The sequence below is a fragment of the Corvus hawaiiensis genome, chromosome 2 (genome assembly GCF_020740725.1).
Source record: "Corvus hawaiiensis isolate bCorHaw1 chromosome 2, bCorHaw1.pri.cur, whole genome shotgun sequence".
Classification (NCBI taxonomy): domain Eukaryota; kingdom Metazoa; phylum Chordata; class Aves; order Passeriformes; family Corvidae; genus Corvus; species Corvus hawaiiensis.
In genome coordinates, this window is record NC_063214.1 from 614,985 (window position 1) to 635,646 (window position 20,662).

General features: G+C 50.5%; 1 protein-coding gene across 3 annotated transcripts in view; it reads left to right on the forward strand.

Annotated features, from left to right (window-relative positions):
- The window catches only part of LOC125321893 (claudin-17-like), a 51,578-nt gene extending 31,859 nt beyond the window's left edge, over nt 1–19,719 (forward strand). The window contains exons 8-14 of one of the 3 annotated variants that reach the window (XM_048295311.1): nt 3,928–4,060; nt 8,732–8,957; nt 10,004–10,088; nt 10,592–11,318; nt 12,927–13,097; nt 13,343–13,462; nt 15,633–19,719. In XM_048295311.1, the coding sequence (XP_048151268.1) occupies nt 17,185–17,844 (660 nt within the window). In that variant the 5' untranslated portion in view covers nt 3,928–4,060; nt 8,732–8,957; nt 10,004–10,088; ... (2 more) ...; nt 13,343–13,462; nt 15,633–17,184 and the 3' untranslated portion in view covers nt 17,845–19,719. Of the gene's footprint in view, nt 1–3,927; nt 4,061–8,731; nt 8,958–9,969; nt 10,089–10,591; nt 11,319–12,923; nt 13,098–13,339; nt 13,463–15,632 lie in introns of those variants that run through there. The other 2 variants (XM_048295309.1, XM_048295312.1) reach the window with 2 other exon arrangements.
- Nucleotides 19,720–20,662: the final 943 nt, after the last annotated feature.

The following is a 20,662-nucleotide window of genomic DNA, read 5'->3' on the forward strand; positions in this document are numbered from 1 at the left end:
TCTGCCTGCTTCACCCCAAGGCTGGCTGTCCACAGAAAAGCAAAATTAAGAACAAAAAAGGGTTGGAAATGGATCGTGCTTCCCCAGGGAGACGTGAGGCTTTCACTTGGCTTTGCCTCTGAGTTGTAATGAATTTGTGGCGAGGAACAGCTCGTCTGAGAACCGCTTTTAATACAAGAGAGAGAGCAACAAATGCCTTGTACCTTTAGTTCCACGTGCCTGGGACGTGTTAACAACAAGCACTGGAGCTGTTTGCTGGGCCGACTGGGTCCGTGCGATCCCAGCAGGGTTTCCAAGCTGTTGTGGGTGATAATCAGGCAGGGAGCACGTCCAGCACGCTTCTCCCGCTTCCGTGGGGGCTGCGGAGCACCAGGAGAACGGTCCTTGGGCTGGAGCTGTTTGGAGCTTCCCAGTCAGCACTCCCTGAGCCCAGCCCGCAGCCTTTGCTGGCAGCTTCCCTGGGCAGCGCTTGGCACACGATGCTCCCCGGCCCCTGGTGCTCCAGAGGGAGGAATTTTCCTTCTCGTGGCTCCAGTTGTCCAGGAAAACAGGGAGGGGAGCCCCTGCTGTGTGCAGTGTCACTGGTCCCACTGGTGTGGGAAGGATGGAGCTGGAGAAGGGGCCGTCCTGCCTGTAATAAATTCTGAGACTCAATCTGCTAATTACCATTTTATTGATTAACAGCAAGCGAGCAAGGCAAAGGCAAATACAGCGCTGGGCAGCAGGGGAGTCTCTGCCCCACCAACTGCCGCGGCTTCAGCCAGTTCCAGTTCCTTCTTATACAGTCTCTTTTCTGGTTGACGTGTCTTTTCTTATGGTATTCTGCGCATGTGTGACTTGTTGCTAGGGGGTCTTTTTCCTCCTGGTGGTCGCAGCGATGGTTGACCCCTCCTTATATGGTCATTATGCTCAAGGTCCTGGAACTAAAAGCTGGCTAAGCAAGTACAGATAGGGATTAGGCAAGCACATATTTGTCTCTGGCTTTTATCTAGATCTAGGCAGCTGGTTTCCTGCTACTTGATATTTAGTGAACAAAACATTCTGTTTCCTGCTACTTGATATCCTTCACACTGCCTGTCCCCTGTCCCCAAGGGCCGTGTGAGCTCCTGTCAGAGGAGCCGCAGCCTGGGCTGCCGGGGGAGCAGGCAGGGAAGTGTTTGCAGGGGGGCTCTGTTCCCTGCCATCACAGCAGGAATGGCTTCCCAGTGCCAGAGGGCAGGGATGGATGGGATACTGGGAAGGAATTGCTCCCTGGGAGGGTGCTGAGGCCCTGGCACAGGGTGCCCAGAGCAGCTGTGGCTGCCCCTGGATCCCTGGCAGTGTCCAAGGCCAGGCTGGACACTGGGGCTTGGAGCAGCCTGGGACAGTGGAAGGTGTCCCTGCCCATGGCAGGGGTGGGACTGGATGGGCTTTAAGGTCCCTTCCAACCCAAGAAGCCTTTTTGTGATTCCCTGACTCCATGATCCCTCTGTCCAGCTGGCGTTCATGCAAAGTGGGTGTGAAGTGACAGCAGGACAGAACTGACATGGAGTTGGCACGGGGAGCTGTGAGTGCTCAAAAGGCCAAGCACTGGAAGATAAATCCTGAAATAGAGAGTGGTTTGTTGCTGGCATCAGTTAAGCAAAACAGACTTTATTTTTTAAAAAGTCACAGCATTGACCAAGGCATCAGTGATCATGTACCTAATTTTGCATCATGTTGTGCTAACGCTGCATCAATAAAACTTCAGTGATTTCCCTGAAGCAAACCCATCAATATCTGGCGTGGTGCAGTGCCAGAGTCATGCATCAGCCTTCAGTGAGGGGCTGTGTGAGAATTTGTGACACACATACACAGATGGGCATTGCCCTCAAACTCCTGAGCTACCTTTCACTTAAATATCATTTGAGTTACACCCCAGGGGAGGAAACCAAGGACTTTGTAAGGGAGCCTTTCCTGCCTTTGGCTGGGCTGCAAAAGCTTTTCTCAGTGCAAGGCCATATGAAATAGGAAGCACAACCAATTAAAATATGAATATAGCAAGTGCACAAAGTGGCAGTGACAGTAAAAAGTGACATTTTGGGTGCTGGGGACAGGAGTTCCTGGTGCAGCTCTTTTATGGCCCGAACCTCTATGCAAAACAGAGCAGGGAGAGGATGCTGCTGTCCAAGAGGATAGTTGGTGCTCTGGGAAAGCAGGAGGACAGACAGCACTGCCATCAGACAGCTGCATTGCCAAGGGTTCCCTGAGGAGCCCAGCCAGGAGGAGCCAGGACAGACAAACAGAGCAGGCACCTCTTTTGAGACACTTTGGGAGTCTCATCTTCTGGGAAGGGATGGCTTCCAGAGAGAATTCCTAAGGCAGCATCCTTTACACCCGTGGCTGCAGCCATTCACCTGCTCCTGATGCTTTCCCGTTTATTTTTCATCCAAAGGCAGCTGTGACCCCGTGTGCCAAGATGTTCCACCTTTCCCAGAAGCAGCCCCAGAAGGGTGAGGATGTGATGCTACAGCTCAGCCCCAGGGTGCCTGAGGGGTTTGATGTCCCTGCTGCTCTCCAGGAGGGCCCCACTCCAGCAGATCAAAGAGACCCGAGGCCAGCAGTGACAGTTTTCATCACGCTTTTAAAAGAAGGATCATGTTATCACCTGAACTCAGGTGTTCAGCATCTCCTTTGTTCCAGGGCACACTGAGAGATCCGAGGGCCATTCCTGCCTCCTTTCTTGGGTTCTAACTGCAGTGCTGATCGATCTGGGGAGCTCTGGGCTAATTAAGCCCTCAGCCTGCACTGCTTGGAAGCCAACATCCTGAGTGGGTTTGTTTGGGTGCTTTGCAGGAGGGGAATTAAGAAATGGCCAGGCAGAATTCATTAGAGCACATTTTGTTTCTCTCCCAGCTCTGCCTGACCCCGGTGCCTTCATTTGCTGCCTGGGTTTAGAAAAGCTGAGGCAGCCTGGTGTGAGGGTGGCTGAGTGGGAGGAGGTCTCTGGGAAACGATGAAACCAGGAAAGCTGAGGCCAAATTCCTGGAAATAAAAGCCTGAGGACTCATCAGTCACGGTAAATATTTTGCAGAGCTTTTGCAGATGCATCAGTGCAACACCGGCTGTCTTTGCTCAAATAGAAACGTGGTTTGGGTTGGAGGGGACCTGGAAGCTCATCCCATTCCTGCCCCTGCCATGGGCAGGGACACCTTCCACTGTCCCAGGCTGCTCCAACCTGGCCTTGGGCACTGCCAGGGATCCAGGGGCAGCCACAGCTGCTCTGGGCACCCTGTGCCAGGGCCTCCCCACCCTCCCAGGGAACAATTCCTTCCCCAAATCCCATCTAAACCCACTCTCTTTCATTTTGCAGCCATTCCCTGTGTCCTGCTACTCCAAGCCCCTGTAAACAATCTCTCTCCATTTTACTTGTAGGTCCTGGAAGGCTGCAAGTATGAAATCCTGATTATGAGGAATTCATGACTGAACGTACTTTCGGTGGTATTTTGGGATAATGAGAATTAATATTCATCAACAGTCGTAAATGAGAATTTGTAACAACAACCAAAGGAAAGCTTGTTTGAGATCTGTAATGATAATGTTCTTTCACAGCTGCTTTTGTGAGGGGGGAATAATTTAGCAGCACTAGAGCTGATGTTGACTCTCGGGTTTGTGGTGAAATTATGAAGTGAATGTTCCCTCCAGAGGACTCCAGAGCTGTTGGTGGGAGCTGGAGGCACGCTCTGGAGAGAGCCTGGAGTCTGCTGTGCTGCAGTATTGTAAATGGCTGTAATTTCACTGCACTGCCTCCATCCTGCCTGCATCCTATGGGAAGCAGCATTAAGCAAAAAATAAATGATGTGATCTTTCTTTAAGCTTTAGGAAAATGAATTCATGCTAAAATGGCCTTATCGTTTCTTTTTTCCCCCTCCGTGTAACGTGGGATCCTATGTGATGATTTCTCCACAGAAACACTTTGGTTTTCCCTACTCCTAATGGGAAATTTCGCAGACAGAAAATCCTTAAATGCAAGGAGGCCGGAGGCTGGTACCAGCTAAACAGAGGAAGATTAAGATCAAGTACAAAACCACGGTGTAACAAGGTAAGAGGCAACACAGCTTCAGAACAAAATACTGAGATACAGATTGTTTGGGACACTGCAGGGGAGGGAAGAGAAGGGGTTGGAAGTGAAGGGCTCTGCTTTTCCTCCCCATGCTCCTCATCCCCTCCACCCCTCTCCAGCACATCCCTGTGTTTGTTCTCCTTGGAGCTGCACAAAAACTCTGTCACTGAGCGAGGACGACGCTGCAGAAGCCACCAAGGGAAGGAACCTGACCTGGCCGGTTTTTCACAAGAGCAATTCCCTGTCCCTGCTTCCCTACAGAGGGGAAACTGTGGGTTAATGACACCTGTGTCATAGATTTATTGATATCAGTATTTTATAGAAAACAGGAATATAAAAATTATTTTATTATACAAATGTGGAAATGCAAAAACAAGGTAGATGAGAGTTTGCCATGGGTGTGAGCTGTTTCCCAGCCATTACCCATTTAATCTTTAATTTCATGATAGAAGCCAACACTCCTGATTTTGTCTAAGGCATTTGACCAAAAGGTAAATTTGGTTTTGTTTAAATCTGCCGAGGAGAGTGATTTTAGGGGCAGCAGTTTTTCAAGTCACTGGAGTGGAATTGGTCAGCGTTGCCAGGAGGAGGAACGCTCTCACTGCTGCTGGCAGCGAACTGCTGCAGTGCTTGAGGAGCAGCACGTCAGGGCAGAGGAGCTGTGGGACAATTCCCTTGTGTTTCCTGTGAGACAGCGTGGGATATACTTCTAGGGACACCGCAGAACAGCCACCTCTGGAGGTTTTATTGCAGGAACAGCTCTCAGGAACAATTGTGGCGCTTTTATTCACCAAAAGAGCAAGGGAGCAGTCCAGAGGTATCAGCTTTTCTAGAGGAACTTCACCCACCTGAGCCGAACGAGCATTTCCTCCTCTGCCCTGCAGGGTGGGCATCCACTTACACGGCCCAGAGGGCATGTCCTCCCAGGGACAGGGTGGCCTTGTTGGGGTGGCTGTGCAGGGCCCTGAGCCGGACTCGGTGATCCCTGTGGGGCCCTTCCAGCCCAGGACATTGCGTGTTTCCCTGGGCTCAGGGGATGCCAGGAACAGCTGTGGCTGTGTGAGCCCTCCCAGGAGCAGTCAGAGGCTGCCTTGGATCCCTGCTGCAGGTGTGCTCCTCGTCTGGGGGCTGAGGGAGGGCTCTCGTGTCTCAGATAAAAGCAGAGCTCCCCCTGTCAGGGCTGAGCTCTCGGAATGGTCCCACATGTGAACCTGCACTGCCCTGGAGCTGCTGTGCCCTCCCACTGGAGGGGTTCCACACCTGGGGGCAGAGCAGGGAAGGAGGTAGGGAGAAGCTTTCTCAGGAGAGGGCTTGGGCAGGTAACAGAGGCTTCTCTGGGCAAGCTGTGCCACTCCACCCTCCCAGGGAAGGATTCCTTCCTTAGCATCCATTCTAAGTCTACCTTTATTCAGTGGGAAGCCATTCCCTGTGTCCTGTCCCTCCATGCCTTGTCCCCAGTCCCTCTCCAGCTCTCCTGGAGCCCCTTTAGGCCCTGCAAGGGGCTCTGAGCTCTCCCTGGAGCCTTCTCCTCTCCAGGTGAGCACCCCCAGCTCTCCCAGCCTGGCTCCAGAGCAGAGGGGCTCCAGCCCTGGGGCAGCTCCGGGGCCTCCTCTGGACTCTCTCCAGCAGCTCCAGGTCCTTGTGCTGCTGGCCCCAGGGCTGGGGCAGCTCTGCAGGTGGGGTCTCACCTGAGCACAGGGGCTCTCCATCCGTTCTCTGCCCAGTCAGCATTTCCTCTGCTGAACTCCCAGTACAGGCTCTTGGCAAGCAGGTAAATAGGAAGTTTTGCTCTAATTCCCACCTGTGAAATCCTGCTGCAGCCACCGAGGCACTGGGGCTGTAACAGAAGGGCAGCCTTGCCAGTGGTTCTTATCTTCAATGAACTGTCATGTCACACTTGTGGAAGTGCTGGGAGGGCCCTTCAGGATGGGCAGCCCTTCACAGCAAGAATGTCAGGAAGGCTGAATGCCAAACCCTGGGGAGCTGTTAGAAAAGGAAATGAGATGTAACATGGTGTTGTGACCTCCAGTAGGCTGGGGCAGAAGGGCCACAAATGATCGGTTTTGTCCACAGATGTGAAACTTTTAATCAGATCAGCTCAGGCAGTGTCTGTATCCATCTGAGGCTGCAGCTCTGAGGCTTCAGGGAGTTGCAGCCTCTGAAGCTCTTTAGCCACTGTGTGCCTACAGAAATCCTACTTTGGAACAGGGTCCCTGTTCCAAGCCTGGAAAATGTCCTGCGTTAGCACCTCACAAAACACACAGAAGATAAAACCAGGGAAACTGAATTTCCTGCACCACGTGTTGATCCAAGGGGGGCATCATCACTTTGTCACCTGTTTGATAGGTGGGATTTAAGTGGGGTTGTGGATTCCCAGGGGAGCTGTGAGAAAGGGGGCCGTGGCAGGGTTATCTCCTCCCCAAAGAGAGCAGCAGGGGAAGGAGAGCCATGAGGAGGGTGAGGAACAATCCCTTCTTGCTCCCACAGGAGGGGATTAACCGGAATACCAAGTGCCAAAGGGACAGGGAACAGAATGTCCTGACCATGGGGACCTGTTTGGAGCCAACACACACCAAAGCAGCCCTGAAATGTTGTGTATTCTCTGCCCAGGCAGAGCTGGAGTTGCTCTAGGCCCATATTTTTAGGACATTTTAGGTCCAAATATAGAGAATAAAAGTGCTGCAGCTCTCACCTGCTCTGGGGAGCAGGAAGGGGAGGAGGGCAGAGCTGGGAGCACAGAGCAGGAAAACACACAGGTTGTACAGAGAAGTTGGACACTGACTTCAGGGGTATTAATTCCTTAACGTAGTGGGAAAGGGAAGGCAAGGGAAGGAGGAAAGGAAAGGCTAGATTTTGCCTGGACATATTTGTTTTCTAACACACTGTTAGGATCCTGTGGCTGACAGTGAGCTGTGGTTAGCTACTCACAGGCATTTTTGATATTTCCCCATGATGAAATGACATGTTTGAATAGAGAGGAGAACAAATAATGAGATTCATCACTTGCCCCTTTCCTGTGTTTTAATTATAAACAAGCAGATGCAATTCATAACATTAAATAAGATTTCCCCTCATTTCCTTCCAAAAATGGTTTTGAGCAAGATAAGGCACTTAAATTTAATCCTTCCAAGAATGTACGAATACTGAATCCTTGGCTCAGACACAATCCCACCATGAATTTATATGGGACCTTTAATGGGTTTGTAAATTAATCAATAACGTGGTTAAATTATATTTGCTCTGCTAATTATTTTCCATGTCCTGCAAATTAGAACTTCAGCAGTCTCTGAGAGAAATCAGCCCTGCTGTTTGCACCACGCTTGTGTTTACCTGCTGGAGTATTACTGAAGTGCCTGTTTATTGGTTCTGCTGGGGCTGGGAGCTCTTCCTTTGCTGTTTGAGTGGCAGCCACGGGGCTGCAGGGCCATGCCATGGTGGTTCCATTATTCTGTGTTGGCTGTGTCAAATCCATTCTCACAGGGAAATGCTGTGCTTTCATAGGCTCTCCTCACACTCCTCCTGGGGGAGAAGGATTTAACCCCCTCCTCCTCCCCCAGGAAAACCTGGGGACATTTTTGAGGATGGAAATGGATCTTGATTGGGCTCTTAGCCTCGTGAGTTTGAAGGGCACGGCTTCAAGCATGGGTTGGATGAGATGACACTCAGAGGCTCCTTCTGACTTGAATTACTCTGTGATTCCAGGAATCCGGTCATCCAAGGCATTTTCCCCACTCAGTTTTCCTGAAGCCAGCAGTGATGGGGGCCGGATGGCAGGACAAGTTTGCAGCAGGCAAAGCAGCAAACAACACCAAAAGGACAGATCAGGGCTCAGGGGGCCAGAAGCAGCAGGAGAGGTCCCCTGCCTTCCCCATTTTCCCATGTTTTCATGGGCAGCAGCCAGCTGCAGAGGTTGGGAAACTCGGTGGCTATGAAAGACAAACGGAATATGGAAAGATTTGTAGGATGCTTCTTACTCTGCCTTCCCCCCTAACCATGGTTTTACCCACAGAAACACACTCGAGGAGCGTAAGATATTCCCTGTAAATGGGACTTCTATCCCTCCTCTATCTCTGATATGCCAGCGAGCTGGCACATTTAGCACTTGTGCATTTGCTTTCTGCTTTTGAAGAGCTGTAAATGGCAAGGAAAAAGCTAGAGGAGGGAAAGTTCAGATGAATAGCAGCTGGCTTGTATTTCAGTATCTAGGCAGTTAAATCCTAAATTGTTCTTTTACTGTGTAACAAATTAGGTTGTCTCTTAACACGAGGAGCTCTATTTTACAGCAAAAGAATCCTCGTTTAAGGCTGGGTTTCTAGTTCCCATGCTGGGGCACATTCAGAGATTAGGCTGAATACCTCATGCATACACCCATAGCTACAAGAATTTGTGAAAAGGATCTACTGTTCCATGTCTGTGTGGGGTCTGTTCTTAGGTTTTTACCTGTGGTTTCTGGTGTTCTGGTTTTCACTCATTTCTTCACCTGGCATTTTCCAGGAAAGAAAGGTCGCATCACACAAGAACCCTTCAGTGAACAGTTCACCTTCTCGCCCTAATTCTTAAGGGGTTTTTGTGGCTTTTGTGGTGGGCTTTTTTTAAAAATTATTTTTAATTTTTTATTTGAAATGATGTTTTTCTAAACTATTTATACAGGTATAGCTCTCACAGGTCTTGAGGCACCCATGCTTCCCGTTGCACTTCCTTCCATCTTAGGCAAGTTGCTGACTTCTGCAGAGGAAAACAATTTGTTACGTGGCTTATACCCCATCCTGAGGAGCTGAATGTGCAGTCCTTTAGGCACATGGATATCTCTGGAATCCTGCTCATTCCCACAGCTCGGTGTGCAGCAAGAGGAGTCTAGAGCTATGTATGTGTGGAGGTACTGGCAGGTTTGGGTCTCCTTTCTCCCCCTTAAACGGTGTGTTGCAGCTTTGGGTTCAGGGTTAATTTCTCCGTATCCTTTAGCTTTGCTTTGTCCCTGGATCCTGTCTCTGCAGTGCTCTCCCCAAAGCATCAGAACAAAAGTGCTTTTGGGAGCAGAGGAGAAGCCCTGTGGCACGGAGCTGGCTCTGCTTTCCCCTGGCACTGTGCCACTGAGCTGGGGTGGGATACTCCTGATTTCTGTACAACAGACCCAGGAGTGGCACCAGTGTCTCCCTGCTGGGCCTGCTCCATCCCTAGAGCTGCAGAACACAGCCACAGCTAAGGGCAGGGCTTGGGGCTTTTCATTGTTTCTTCAGATAAACAGCTCCAACACAGAGCATTTGCCTCAGAAGGCACATTTATCCCAAGTGGCTCTCTCTGTCCCAGTTCTTCCAGAGGGATTGGGGCTCGGGCACTGAAGGGAATGAGAGCCTGCCTGTGCCTCCTGCTGCTCTGTGCTGCGGCTGGGGGCTCAGCCACACACTGGGGGCTCTGCTGCACCATCCCGGTGCACGCACACGTGGATGGGTAATGGCACTGGGGCAGCAGCTTGGCTTATTTGGGTGGCACCTTGGAACAGCTTTTGGGCTGTGTGGGTCTGCTTCTGCTTTGGGTGCATTTTGTATGACAAGCAGTAAAAAAGGGCTTAGAATTACACCACGGTATGAAAGCCTGGCCTGTTGCAATGAAAGGAGGAGTTAAGCGGCTGAGGGGTTTTGTTTTCTGCCTGCGAAAGAAGGGATAACAGTGAATAAAGACAAGATAATAATGGTTTAAAAGAAAAGCATTCACCAAGGGATTGATTTACTGTAGGCTTAATGGAGGGTTGCATGGAGAATTTACCCAGCAGAGGAAGGTAAGCTGAAACACATGAAAAAATATCCCTTATTTCAGAGAATAAACACAGCTCTCTATGTACATCCTAATTATCATCCTTTCAGGGAAAGTTAATATTTCCTTTGTAACCCAAACAGGTCAAACTCATTCACAACCTTCTTTCAGAGGCAGCAGACTCATGGCTTACAGCATTTTCCAGCATTGCACAGAGCACAAGAACTGTGCTGGTTGCTTGCCACAGGACTCTGTGGTGTGTATATATATATGTATACATACATATACATATGTATATTTGATTTTTTTAAAGGGTCTTTTGTACAACCAGGTCAAGACTTTTGCTGAAACCCACTCACACCAGCATAGTTTATAGAGATAAGGAACATAAACAACCATAGTATTCACTCCCATTAAAACAGGCTAAACTATATTACTCCTATTAAGATCATGACCCCCCCAATAAGCACCAATGTAAAGAAACCAAGCCTAGTAAAAAATAAGTAATTCCAGACAAATCGATTTAATGAATGACCCAAACCAATCAATAGTAACAGTATTTTAATAGAATTTTGTAACCAATAATAAAGTGTAACTCCAGACCCATGGAAATCGATGGAATTTTGCCTTTGACTCAACTGGGAGCGTAATTCAATTTGTGGTGTTTAATGGAGAACAACAGTCCTGTTCTGGAGTTTGATTGACTGTTGTAAGTACTTTATTGGGAGTTTATGATGTGAAACCCTTTTTCCTGCTTAGGGACAAGAGCATTGATGTGGGGAATAAGCAGTATTGCTTTCAGAGATGAAACCGAGGGGGTCTGCCCTGTCCCCCTTCACTCGGCACGTTGGGCACTCGCGCACATTCCATGGAAGTGGAGCCTTTCCAGGTGCACCTGGTGCCCTCTGGGCCGTGTAAGTGGATGCCCACCCTGCAGGGCAGAGGAGGAAATACTCGTTCGGCTCAGGTGGGTGAAGTTCCTCTAGAAAAGCTGATACCTCTGGACTGCCCCCTTGCTCTTTTGGTGAATAAAAGCGCCACAATTGTTCCTGAGAGCTGTTCCTGCAATAAAACCTCCAGAGGTGGCTGTTCTGCGGTGTCCCTAGAAGTATATCCCAGCCCTTAGTAGTCATTTTCACTAGAGAGGGTTTTCAGGCAGCTGGAACTAAATCTCCTGGCTGCAGAGCAAGGCTGCTCTGCGATTCCTTTCCCACAGTCGGCAGCTTTCCTTTAGCTCTGAAAGCTTTTCCTTCCTTCAGGACTGATCCCACCTGGCTTCTTGAGCCCCCCTTGCTCAGCTTCATCACCTCCAATTCCTTCCTCTCTGTCACCCTCCTCACACTCCTCCCCACACTCATTTACCCCCTCTGGCTGGTTTTGGCTGCTTCTCCTCTCCCTTTCCAGGTTTGTTGCCCTGAACTGTGCAGAGTCCCAGAGAAGATGCAGAGCACGGGGAGCACACTGCCTGCAGGTGGCCACAGCTCAGGTAAATGTTGTCAGAGCCAGGAGAGCCCTTCCCAGGGTGGGTGGGATGCACTGCACTCCATCATCCTGGCTGTGGGGCTCAGCCACTGACAGCACATCCCCAGCTGGGGCCTGGTGCAGATTTCCTGGCTGCAGTTCCTCCTTTGTTGTTGGATTCCTGAAGGGAGTAGGATGAGGCCCCAGAGAAATCCTTGGCTCCATCAGCAGCAGAAATCAGTGTCTGGGCATAGGGGTGTGATAGTTCTCCTTGCAGCAGAGCCTTTTGTTGTTTCACTGACTCGTGGTTCTGCCTCCACGTTGCATTCTTGGTACTCTGTGCCATCCCTCCAGTGTCTCTGTTGATTTTCCATGCTGAGCCAGGTGCTTTAATAAGGTCCAAATGGATTTGATTTTATCAACTTTTATTTTCTAGAAATGATACCAAACAAAACCTGAACTTATTTTTCACTGCATCCATGCTACATTTTGTTTTACTTTCCATTCACTTCTTCCTGAGGAATTCTTAAGCCTCGTCCCCATTCCCACCCCTAAGCTGTTCAGTGTGGTTAATAAGGAATAACGAGATCAGGATCAGAGGAGCTGTTCTCCCTGGCTGCTCCAGGCACTCTCACCTCCTTGGCAATGGCCTTGTGCAGAGATGCAGCTCCTCTCATCCTAATGATCCTTCAATTCCATCTTCTGCCTGCAATGTGAGCCCCGTTCCACTCCCACACAACAGCACCAGGTTTCCTGAGACCTCCTTCTCCTCTGTTTTATCCTTATTTTAAAGTCAGTCTGCACATGTCAGACTGTTTTCCGTCTTTTTTCCTTTCCCTTCCCTAACTTCCAGCCCCCTAGCTCCCAGCACATCACTGGGGCAAACAGCTCACGTTATTGGGGTTTATTTTGGAGGTGAAAATTAAGAATGTAATTGCATTCAGGACATGGGCTTGGGAGAGGACAGAACCTGAGGGAGACAGGACTGGACAGGGAGGTGTCCAAATCATGACTAGGAAAGATGGAAAACCCCCTTTTCTTCATGGTTTGAGACCTACTGGTTTAGTTCCCAGCACTGCTTGGCTACTGGGAAGCTCTAGTTCAGAGGTGCATTATAATGCTGAGCTCCAAAACCAATCTTGGGAGGCCGAGCCTAATCTTGTTTCTGAGAGCATCAGCCAGTCTGATAAAAGCTATCACCTCTTTCTACAAAGCCTGCCTCTCACCTGTCTGTAGGCCATCGCTGCCACCATCTACCCTCTCTGCCTCTTTCACTCCACCCATTAAGGCACGCAAATAAAGCAGTTCCCCTGTGCCCCACGCAGTGACAGCCTAACTGCTGGCACTCCGGAGAGCAGCCAGTGCTGCCCTGGGAAGTTGCTGCATTTCCGACAGCTCAGTGTCAGCAGGGCCATCAGCAGCCCCCAAATACACTCGGAGGTGCTGTCTGTAGGCAGCAGAGTGAGGCAGCAGTTTTCTGGCAGCTTCTATCTCTGTCAGCTTGTTCTGCTCCCGTGTGCAGGCGGGGAGGTGACAGATACCGTGTAAAAGCCTGAAGCGGTTTAGGTGGATTAAATACTCGGAGGAGTGTTTGATATTTGATTACTGTGGGGTTTCATTGCACTGCAAGCAGGTTCCTCAGTGTCCAGGGGACAGGATCCATCAGACGTGGAGCACCGGCAGGACTCCGGCCGTTCTCTCAGGCTGGGGATTTCGGGTGTGCTGGAGGAGGTGGCAGAAGATAAATGTCAGTTCTTTGCAATTCCAGCGTCAGTCAGGGGTCGCCCCGGAGCTGGAGTTGGAGGTGAGTGCCCAAATGACCAGGGGAAATCCCTGTCTAAGGAGAGCAGGTGTTCCTCTCACCCCAAAATGTGCCACGCTTGAAGAGGGGGGGAAGGAGGCGCCCTTTCATCTTTTAACATTAAAAACTGAGAGTGGAAGCGCAGGCAGCAATATTAAAGGTAGCACAAATACAAAGGCCTCTGTTGGCTTCAGGCCATTTTCTTCTGAGTGTAAAAACAGATTCAAGATGACCTTTTGCCTCAGCAGCAGGCTGGAGATGCGGCAGTCAATCAAGATACCACAGGAAGCAGTGGAGCCATTAAAGCGGAGTGTGATTTCGTTGAGCAGCCCTCTACGGAGCCGAAAACAAAGTGGTTAACGCAGCAGGTAATGATTGGGGAGTGAAAGCCACGAGCAGGAAGGAGCTGATGCCACTCACAGGCGTTTCCAAAACAGACGATCGCAGGCAGCCGCAAGCCTGCTCTCTGTCTGTGCACTCCCTGCAGGGTGGGCTGGCAGAGGAGGCTCCAGGTGAGCCCCCTGCCCACGGGAGGGATGCAGGGAGCCCACGGAGCCCCAGCCCGCTGGGGTCCCCCTGCCAGGCTCTGCCTGGGTAGCTGGGAGCTCAGAGACGTCACTGGGACTCTGTAAGCACTGACTGGAAGTGTGCCTTTGATAAATCTCCGTATCTGCCTGCTCCGGGAGTGTTACTGAGCCTCCAGCGCAGCTCATTAGGCTGCAGCACAGCCTCTGTGCTGCCGAGGAGAGCCCGTAATGAGCTCTGGCCATTATGGCTGTACATTTGTACAGGATTAAAGCCTCTTGCTCTCTCTATAGGTGCGTGTGTAGGGATAAGCACTCTGAAAGTCAAGGTACAGAGAGGTTATTCAAAGAGGAGTTCATCCTGCTTTCGGGGAGGCAACTCAGTGTTTACATTATTGGTGCCTGTAACTAATTAACCACTGAGGCTCGGTTCGGTTAATCCTGTGGACTGGGGATGCTCTGCTTCTTCGTTTTCAAGGGGCATCAGCACTTTAAGAGCCACAGAGGGAACAGAAGGTGGTGCCCCAGGGAAAGATTGAAATGAACATCCTGATTTGAAGGGAAGAGCAAATGTAAATCTGAGAGAGATCCCGGGAGAGATGAGGTGTAAAGGCTACGTGCTCCCTCAGTCACCCACTTTCCTCTTTGAAGGCAAATTTTGGGGTGGACATGTTTGCATAAGAACTGGTCTTGTCCTCTTGAGGCAGGGAAGCGTTCCAATAGCACAGCAGAGGGATGATGCACAGTGAGGAGGCTTCCAGCGTCTGGTCAGGTGTAAGCAGGCATTTCCTTTTGTTCCCTCCGTGGTATCTGCCCACCCTGGGAGAACTTCTGTGGTTTCTGCTCTGAGAGAGAGGTGCTGTTCAGGGAGGTTTGGGAATGCCTCAGCCGGCCAAGCCTCTCCTTCTGAGAGCCTTGCAATGGCGCTGCAGTTCTCTGGGGGGTACAGGGCTGTAAGAGCCCCCTCCAGGCTGACCCAAACACAGGATTTACTTGCAGAAGGTGGTTTTTTCCACAGATTAGTGAAGTCAGGGGCTCACTGGCATGGGAGAGGTTCAGGAGGTTTTCCAGTTCCAAGATATTTTTAATGTTTCTTTTTTTTTTTTCCCCAACCTGTCTCCTGTAGCTCCTTTAAACCTCTGAAGTTTGCCTTCAGATTCCATTTGGTGGTTTTCCTCTGCTGCCTCCTTCCCCTCAGGTTCCAACAACAGGAACCATCCTGCCACTGGCCCTGCAGCAGTCCCCTGGCTGTCCCCCTCTCCTGCTGACACCTGCACAGGATGTCACCCACCAAAGGCTCTAATTCCCACTCAAGATCCAGCCCCACTCGGCCATTTGGCCCTCCCTGGATGTGTTGCTGCATTTTAATCCTATTTCTCTGGGCAGTTCTCATCTTCTCTGCAAACCATGCCCTGGCGATTTTTTGCGTGGCCTCAACTGCTGACCCTCCCAGGGCATCTGAGGGAGAATTATTTCCCAGCACTCCTGATAGATAAGGCAGCCAGGAGAATGGATTCGGAGCATTAGGCATGCTCTGTGCTCCAGCTGTGCACACACCTTCGGGAGCTGCCTGCCTGAAAACGTTGCACAAAGGGGTTTTCTGTTAGGAAAAAAAGGCATTTGAATGCTGGTTTTAAGAGGGATTTTCCATCATAAATTGATTTCTGGTTCTGGAGTTAAAATAAGAAGTCCAAAAAACAGTTTGGGGAATTCAGAGGTCAAAGAAGTCCAGCAAGATGGATGGAGACTGTACTCAAATAGTACAGGTCTTGTGTGCAGTGTTCTCCTAAAGGAGCAGTGTCCTGCCAGGGGAGGGAGCTTCTTTTAGACCCAGCTCTGAGCCCTGATTTCACCTCCACTGGGGCACAGAGCAAAGTGCCTCCAACTTCTGCATCACAGAATTCTTCTTGTCTGTCTGCAGTGATGTGAAACTCCTCTCCCTGTAAGTACAAACCTGATGGTGGATTGATTTCTGTGTTTCACATCTCAGCTGAAGACATTTTTTTCTTTCCAGATTCCTGGTTGTAGACGTGAAGCTCAGTTGCCCAGATCCCCCGGGAGCATTTTCCATGTGGAAATGTAACATTAAACTGAATAATTTGCATGATCTGGCACTTCCTTCCTTCCTTCCTTCCGTCCTTCCAAGGAGTAACTGGACTGTGGGTGGTTTGGGTGGACAATTCCCTTTCCATGGGTTCAGCTTTGGCTTTGAATGTGCTGTGTAGGCACCTAAGGCTGTAATTAAATTAATACCATCAAAGGCAATGTCTGATATTTCCAAACACACAGAGTCCACAAACACACAACCCCAGACCATGCCTTTCTTTGAGAGCGCTTCTGGGGCCTTTATTGCCTTTAGTGGGCCACTTTTTTTTTAAATTTCTGGTTTTTAACTGGTTCAAAGGGCTGGAGTAAGCAGCAGCACTCCCAACTTCACCACCACCCATGAGCTGTCGTCACGCAGCACTGTCTCAGGGCAGGAGATGGAGGCAGCCAAAGCCCTACCACAGCAGCTATTCCTGGGCTGCCCGAGGCGGATCAGCCTCTGGAATGTGTGTTTGTCCAGGCTTGCAGGGATCTGTGGGAGGGACTCTGGGTTCGTGTGCTGTACTCCCTGTACACACATCAGACAAGTGCCCCCAGCCCCGCAGTGTCACCGGGTAAGAGTGCTGCTGTGGGACACAGTGACAACACTCTCCTCCTCGTTCACCCACAGAGGATCATCTCCTAACTGTGCCTTTATTCCTGATTCAAAAGCAGGAGCTGTGAAGCTCAGCCACTTCTTTGCTTTGCCTCCCTCGTGAATTTTGGAGCTGGTAGAGCGAAGCTTTGATGTTGATTGGAATACTTGACTTTCCTGTACCTGTCTAATACCATGATTAGACTTTTGTATTTGATCAAAATGAGAAATCTACATTAAAGGGCTACACCAAGCACCTCCTGGCTTGATTTAAAGGAAAATAATAATCAGATGTTTTCCCAGGGCTGCAGCACTTAGAAAATAAGCCCCACTCCAAGACTCAAGTTAAGCTTTTGTTGTAAGAACAACTGTAATGACCCACTTTAAACAAGATTTTAGCAGACGGAAGTTCAGGCTTTCTGTACTGAATTGCAACAGAGCTGCAGTCTCGCAGTTAAGAATTGTTAGCCCTGCAATTAGGCACCTTTAATCGAATCCCTGCCACTTGCTTAATTCTAGCAGCACTTCAGCCACCCTGTGAGAAGCAGTGAAATCAGCCCTGCCACACCTCTCCCAGGCTGCCATTGGCTGCAAACCTGTCAGGCTTGATGGGCTGCAGTCAGAGGGGATTTCAAAGCAAATAAATAGCAGGGCCTTGGAGCAATCAGGAATGATTTCCACCTGTTTGAACTCCTGACTGGAGCAAGCCTCTGCTGAGAAACCCAACCTTGGAGCAAGCCTCTCCCGAGAAACCCAACCTGCTGCATGAGGAAACGGCCAGAGACGATACTCCTTCTCATGGTGTCCACGATTTCTGTGAGTAAGTGACTTTGGCAGCCCCTGGGCCAGCAGCTGGAGCAGGTTTGGGAGCAGGTTTGGGAGCAGCATGGCTTGCTGCGTGCTCCAGATCACCGGGCTGATTTTCGGCGGTGTGGGCATGGTGGGCACCCTGGCAGCCATGGCCATGCCCCAGTGGAGGGTCTCTGCCTACGTGGATGGCAACATCGTGGTGTTTGAGACCATCTGGGAGGGGCTGTGGATGGACTGCATCAGCCAGCTGGGCATCAGGCTGCAGTGCAAGTTCTACGACTCGGTGCTGGCGCTGCCCCCGCCGCTGGAGGCCTTCCGGGCCCTCATGTGCGTCGCCGTGGGGCTGTCCATCGTCTCCTTCCTGATGGCCATTGTCGGGGTCAAGTACACTCAGCGCGGCAAGGAGGGTCCCCAGGGCATCAGCATCTTCATCCTGGCAGCTGGTGTTGCCTTCCTCCTCACGGGCAGCCTGGTCCTCATCCCGGTGTCCTGGACTGGGGGCAGCATCATTCGGGACTTCTACGACCCCGACGTGCCCGTGCCGCTGAAGCGGGAGCTGGGAGCCGCCCTGTACGTGGGCTGGGGCAGCAGTGCCCTGCTGCTGGCCGCAGGAGCCATGTACTGTCACTTCTGGTGCTGGGCTGACACGGCCACGAGGCCCAGGTACCCCTCGCTGGCCCGGGCCCGGCTGGCCAGGGCAGGAGGGCCGGCCCTGGGTGTCCATGCCTACGTGTAGGGGCTGCCTGTGGCCACGGAGCCAGGGAGTGCTCTGGGCTGCACAGGACCTTAGGGATCATCTCGTTCCAGCCCCTGCCATGGGCTCGGACACCTTCCACTGTCCCAGGCTGCTCCAAGCCCTGCCCAAGCTGGCCTTGGACACTGCCAGCGATGGGACATCCTGTGATCTTCCTACTTGACATGTGCTGATTGACTCCTTAATTTACTTTCAGGCCTGTAATGGAGGAGTAATTTTGTTCCCTTGCTGTTTACTGTTGATGGGGATATCTGCTCTCTAACAGCCTGGCAGGAACTGTTCTTACACGGGTGTTTGGTTAGAGCACAGTCCCCATTTATTTGGGAATGAGGAAAGGCGTGGGGACAGCGGCAGTCAGGAGGCTCTCCGGGAAGATGAACAGCCTGTGCTGGGCTGGAGGGAAGGAGCTGCTGTGCAATATCCCACAGCCCTTCCCAGACCCCCGAGGTGCAAAGGGAGCAGGGCATTTCCCTCTGGAGTGGAGTGACTGCAAGGAGTGCTCTGGGGGAAGCGTGGGGCTGGCAGCACGGCTCAGTGAACGGAGAAGCCTGCAGCAATCCTGCTGCCAGTCCTGCACAGGGATGTTCGTGCTACCCCAGCAGAGGCCTCTGGGATTGTCCTTGGCATTCTCTGGTGCTTGTGGAGCTGGTGCATCCTCCTCATCTCCTCTGCAGGGCCCAGAACAGTCAGATTTTTAACCACTTCCCCAAAATGTGCCGTGAGAGTATTGGCTTCCTGCTGTTTGCCACCCCTCATCTTCCATGGCTTCTCCTGCTCTGCAGGCAGCACCTACTCCTCTGCAAAGCCCTAGCCTTGCTCTGGCTGTTTTGTGCTTGCCAGGCTGATTTGGGAATGCAGCTGGAGCAGCCTGATCCTGTCTGTCCATCCTGCAGGATCCAAGAGTGTTTGCAGCTGGGCATTTTATTATTCCCAGCTGAAAACCTTGGAATCTGCATTTGACGGTGTCTGTGGTGTTGATAAGTGCCCAAAGCAGGTCCAGCTCAGAAGGGTTTTTCTGGTTCTTTACCCAGCAGGGATGGATGGCAGCATTTAAGGGGTCATTTCGTGGCCCAGGGCTCAGCCTGAGCCTTTCTGTGCCTGTGGCTGGTGCTGTGGCAAGGCTGTAATGGCTGCTGGGGCTGAGGAGAGCAATGTCTCTGTGTGCTCATTTGACTGTTCAGTCTGAAAGGGAGCATGGAAAGGTGCCTGTAATTAAAGAAGCCTTTTATTAACTTGGCTTCAGATGAACTTAGATGAGACAGTGCAGTGCTCCACAGAAATTCATTACATGTATTCACTCATGAGCATCTGCATTGAGGACAGCCAGCTCAGATCTTGCAGTGGGAATTTTCTAGGCACCACAAAACAGGTGTGATGTGTCCAGCTTATCACTTGAGCAGTCGAATCAGCACTTACTAATTCTAGATGAAAATTGAAGAAAACAGTCATAAATAGGTTTTCTAGCACTAAGCCATATATTTTTTCTGTTGTCTTATGAAGTTTGTCACTGACAGCTGATTTCAGTGGAGCCATTCTGGTGTCTTTGGTAATAATTTCCTCTACCCTGAGGACCTCCACCTCCTATTTTATTGTATTTTGATCCTATAATGCATATTTTGTTTAATATGGAACTATTTGGTGAGTAAGCCAGAATTGCAGGTTTTGGAGTAATTTAGACATGACATTTGTGATTAACAAAGCAGAGGATGAAGACATTTGCAATGCAAATTTGATACATATTTATGTGTAGGTAATGGATTTAAATGATGATGGATTCAGTGTAATGCAACTTCATGCAGATGTAAGTGCTTAAGAAGTAATTAAGTACAGTTTTCTATAACATTAATTAGAGGCTCCTGAGTGCTTCCACTATCAGTGGGCCCATCTAGGAATCACATTGGAACTGGGTGTGCCATTTGCACTGGTAACTTCATTTTCAAAGAGCGGAAAGATAAAACTGCTTTATTTGAGCATTTAACATCAATTTCAAAGAAAACCTGAGCTTTTTATGTCTGACATTAACACCTGATGACTACATATTGCCCCATTTCTCTCTTTTACCAGTTGATCAAAAGAGGAGCCCAAACAAAGTCTCTGAGCTCAGACAACCCAGTGCTCGTGTGTGGGCTGGGAATCCAACCCTGATTCCGAGGGTAGAGCCAGGCTGGGTGGTGCTGACACGTCCGGGGTTTGAGTGGCACAAATGGGGATTGCTGGTGGTGTGATGGAGCATTTTAGGCTCTCAGGAGTCTGTGGCACTATCACATCTGAGTGTGGTGCAGGAACAAATATCTCAGGAGGAGCTGATCTGCAGGAGAGGTAACTCAGGGGTTGCCTCCTCCTGCTGAGCCAAACTGAAATCCCCCATTGTGGATTCTGGTGGGGAAAAGCCCATTTAGAGGATTAGTGGATGTTTTATCTCTGTGTGCAAGGAAGGCATTTGGCACTGAATGGGTGCATTTGTGCCTGCTAAGGGATGCAGAGTTTTTCCTCTTCCTTCCCCTGCTCAGATGCTCTGAACTGACTCGGGAGCTGCAGTTTGGGAGCGGGAGCAGGAGAAGGGAGCTGTAAGAGTTCAGCAAAAAACCCTGCAGTTGAATTTTAAACTGAACTGCTGCTGTTAATGAGTTTTCTGAGGGTAACAGGCAAAGTTTGGCTTGAGGGGAGTGATGGAGGAGCTGGGACACATCCCTGTGCCCAAGGCTGGGTTATATCCAGCCAGATCCTGTCTCCAGGAACCCTGAATGTCCGAGGGGATTCTTGGAGCTTATTTGGATGGCTGAACGTGTCCTTCTGTGAG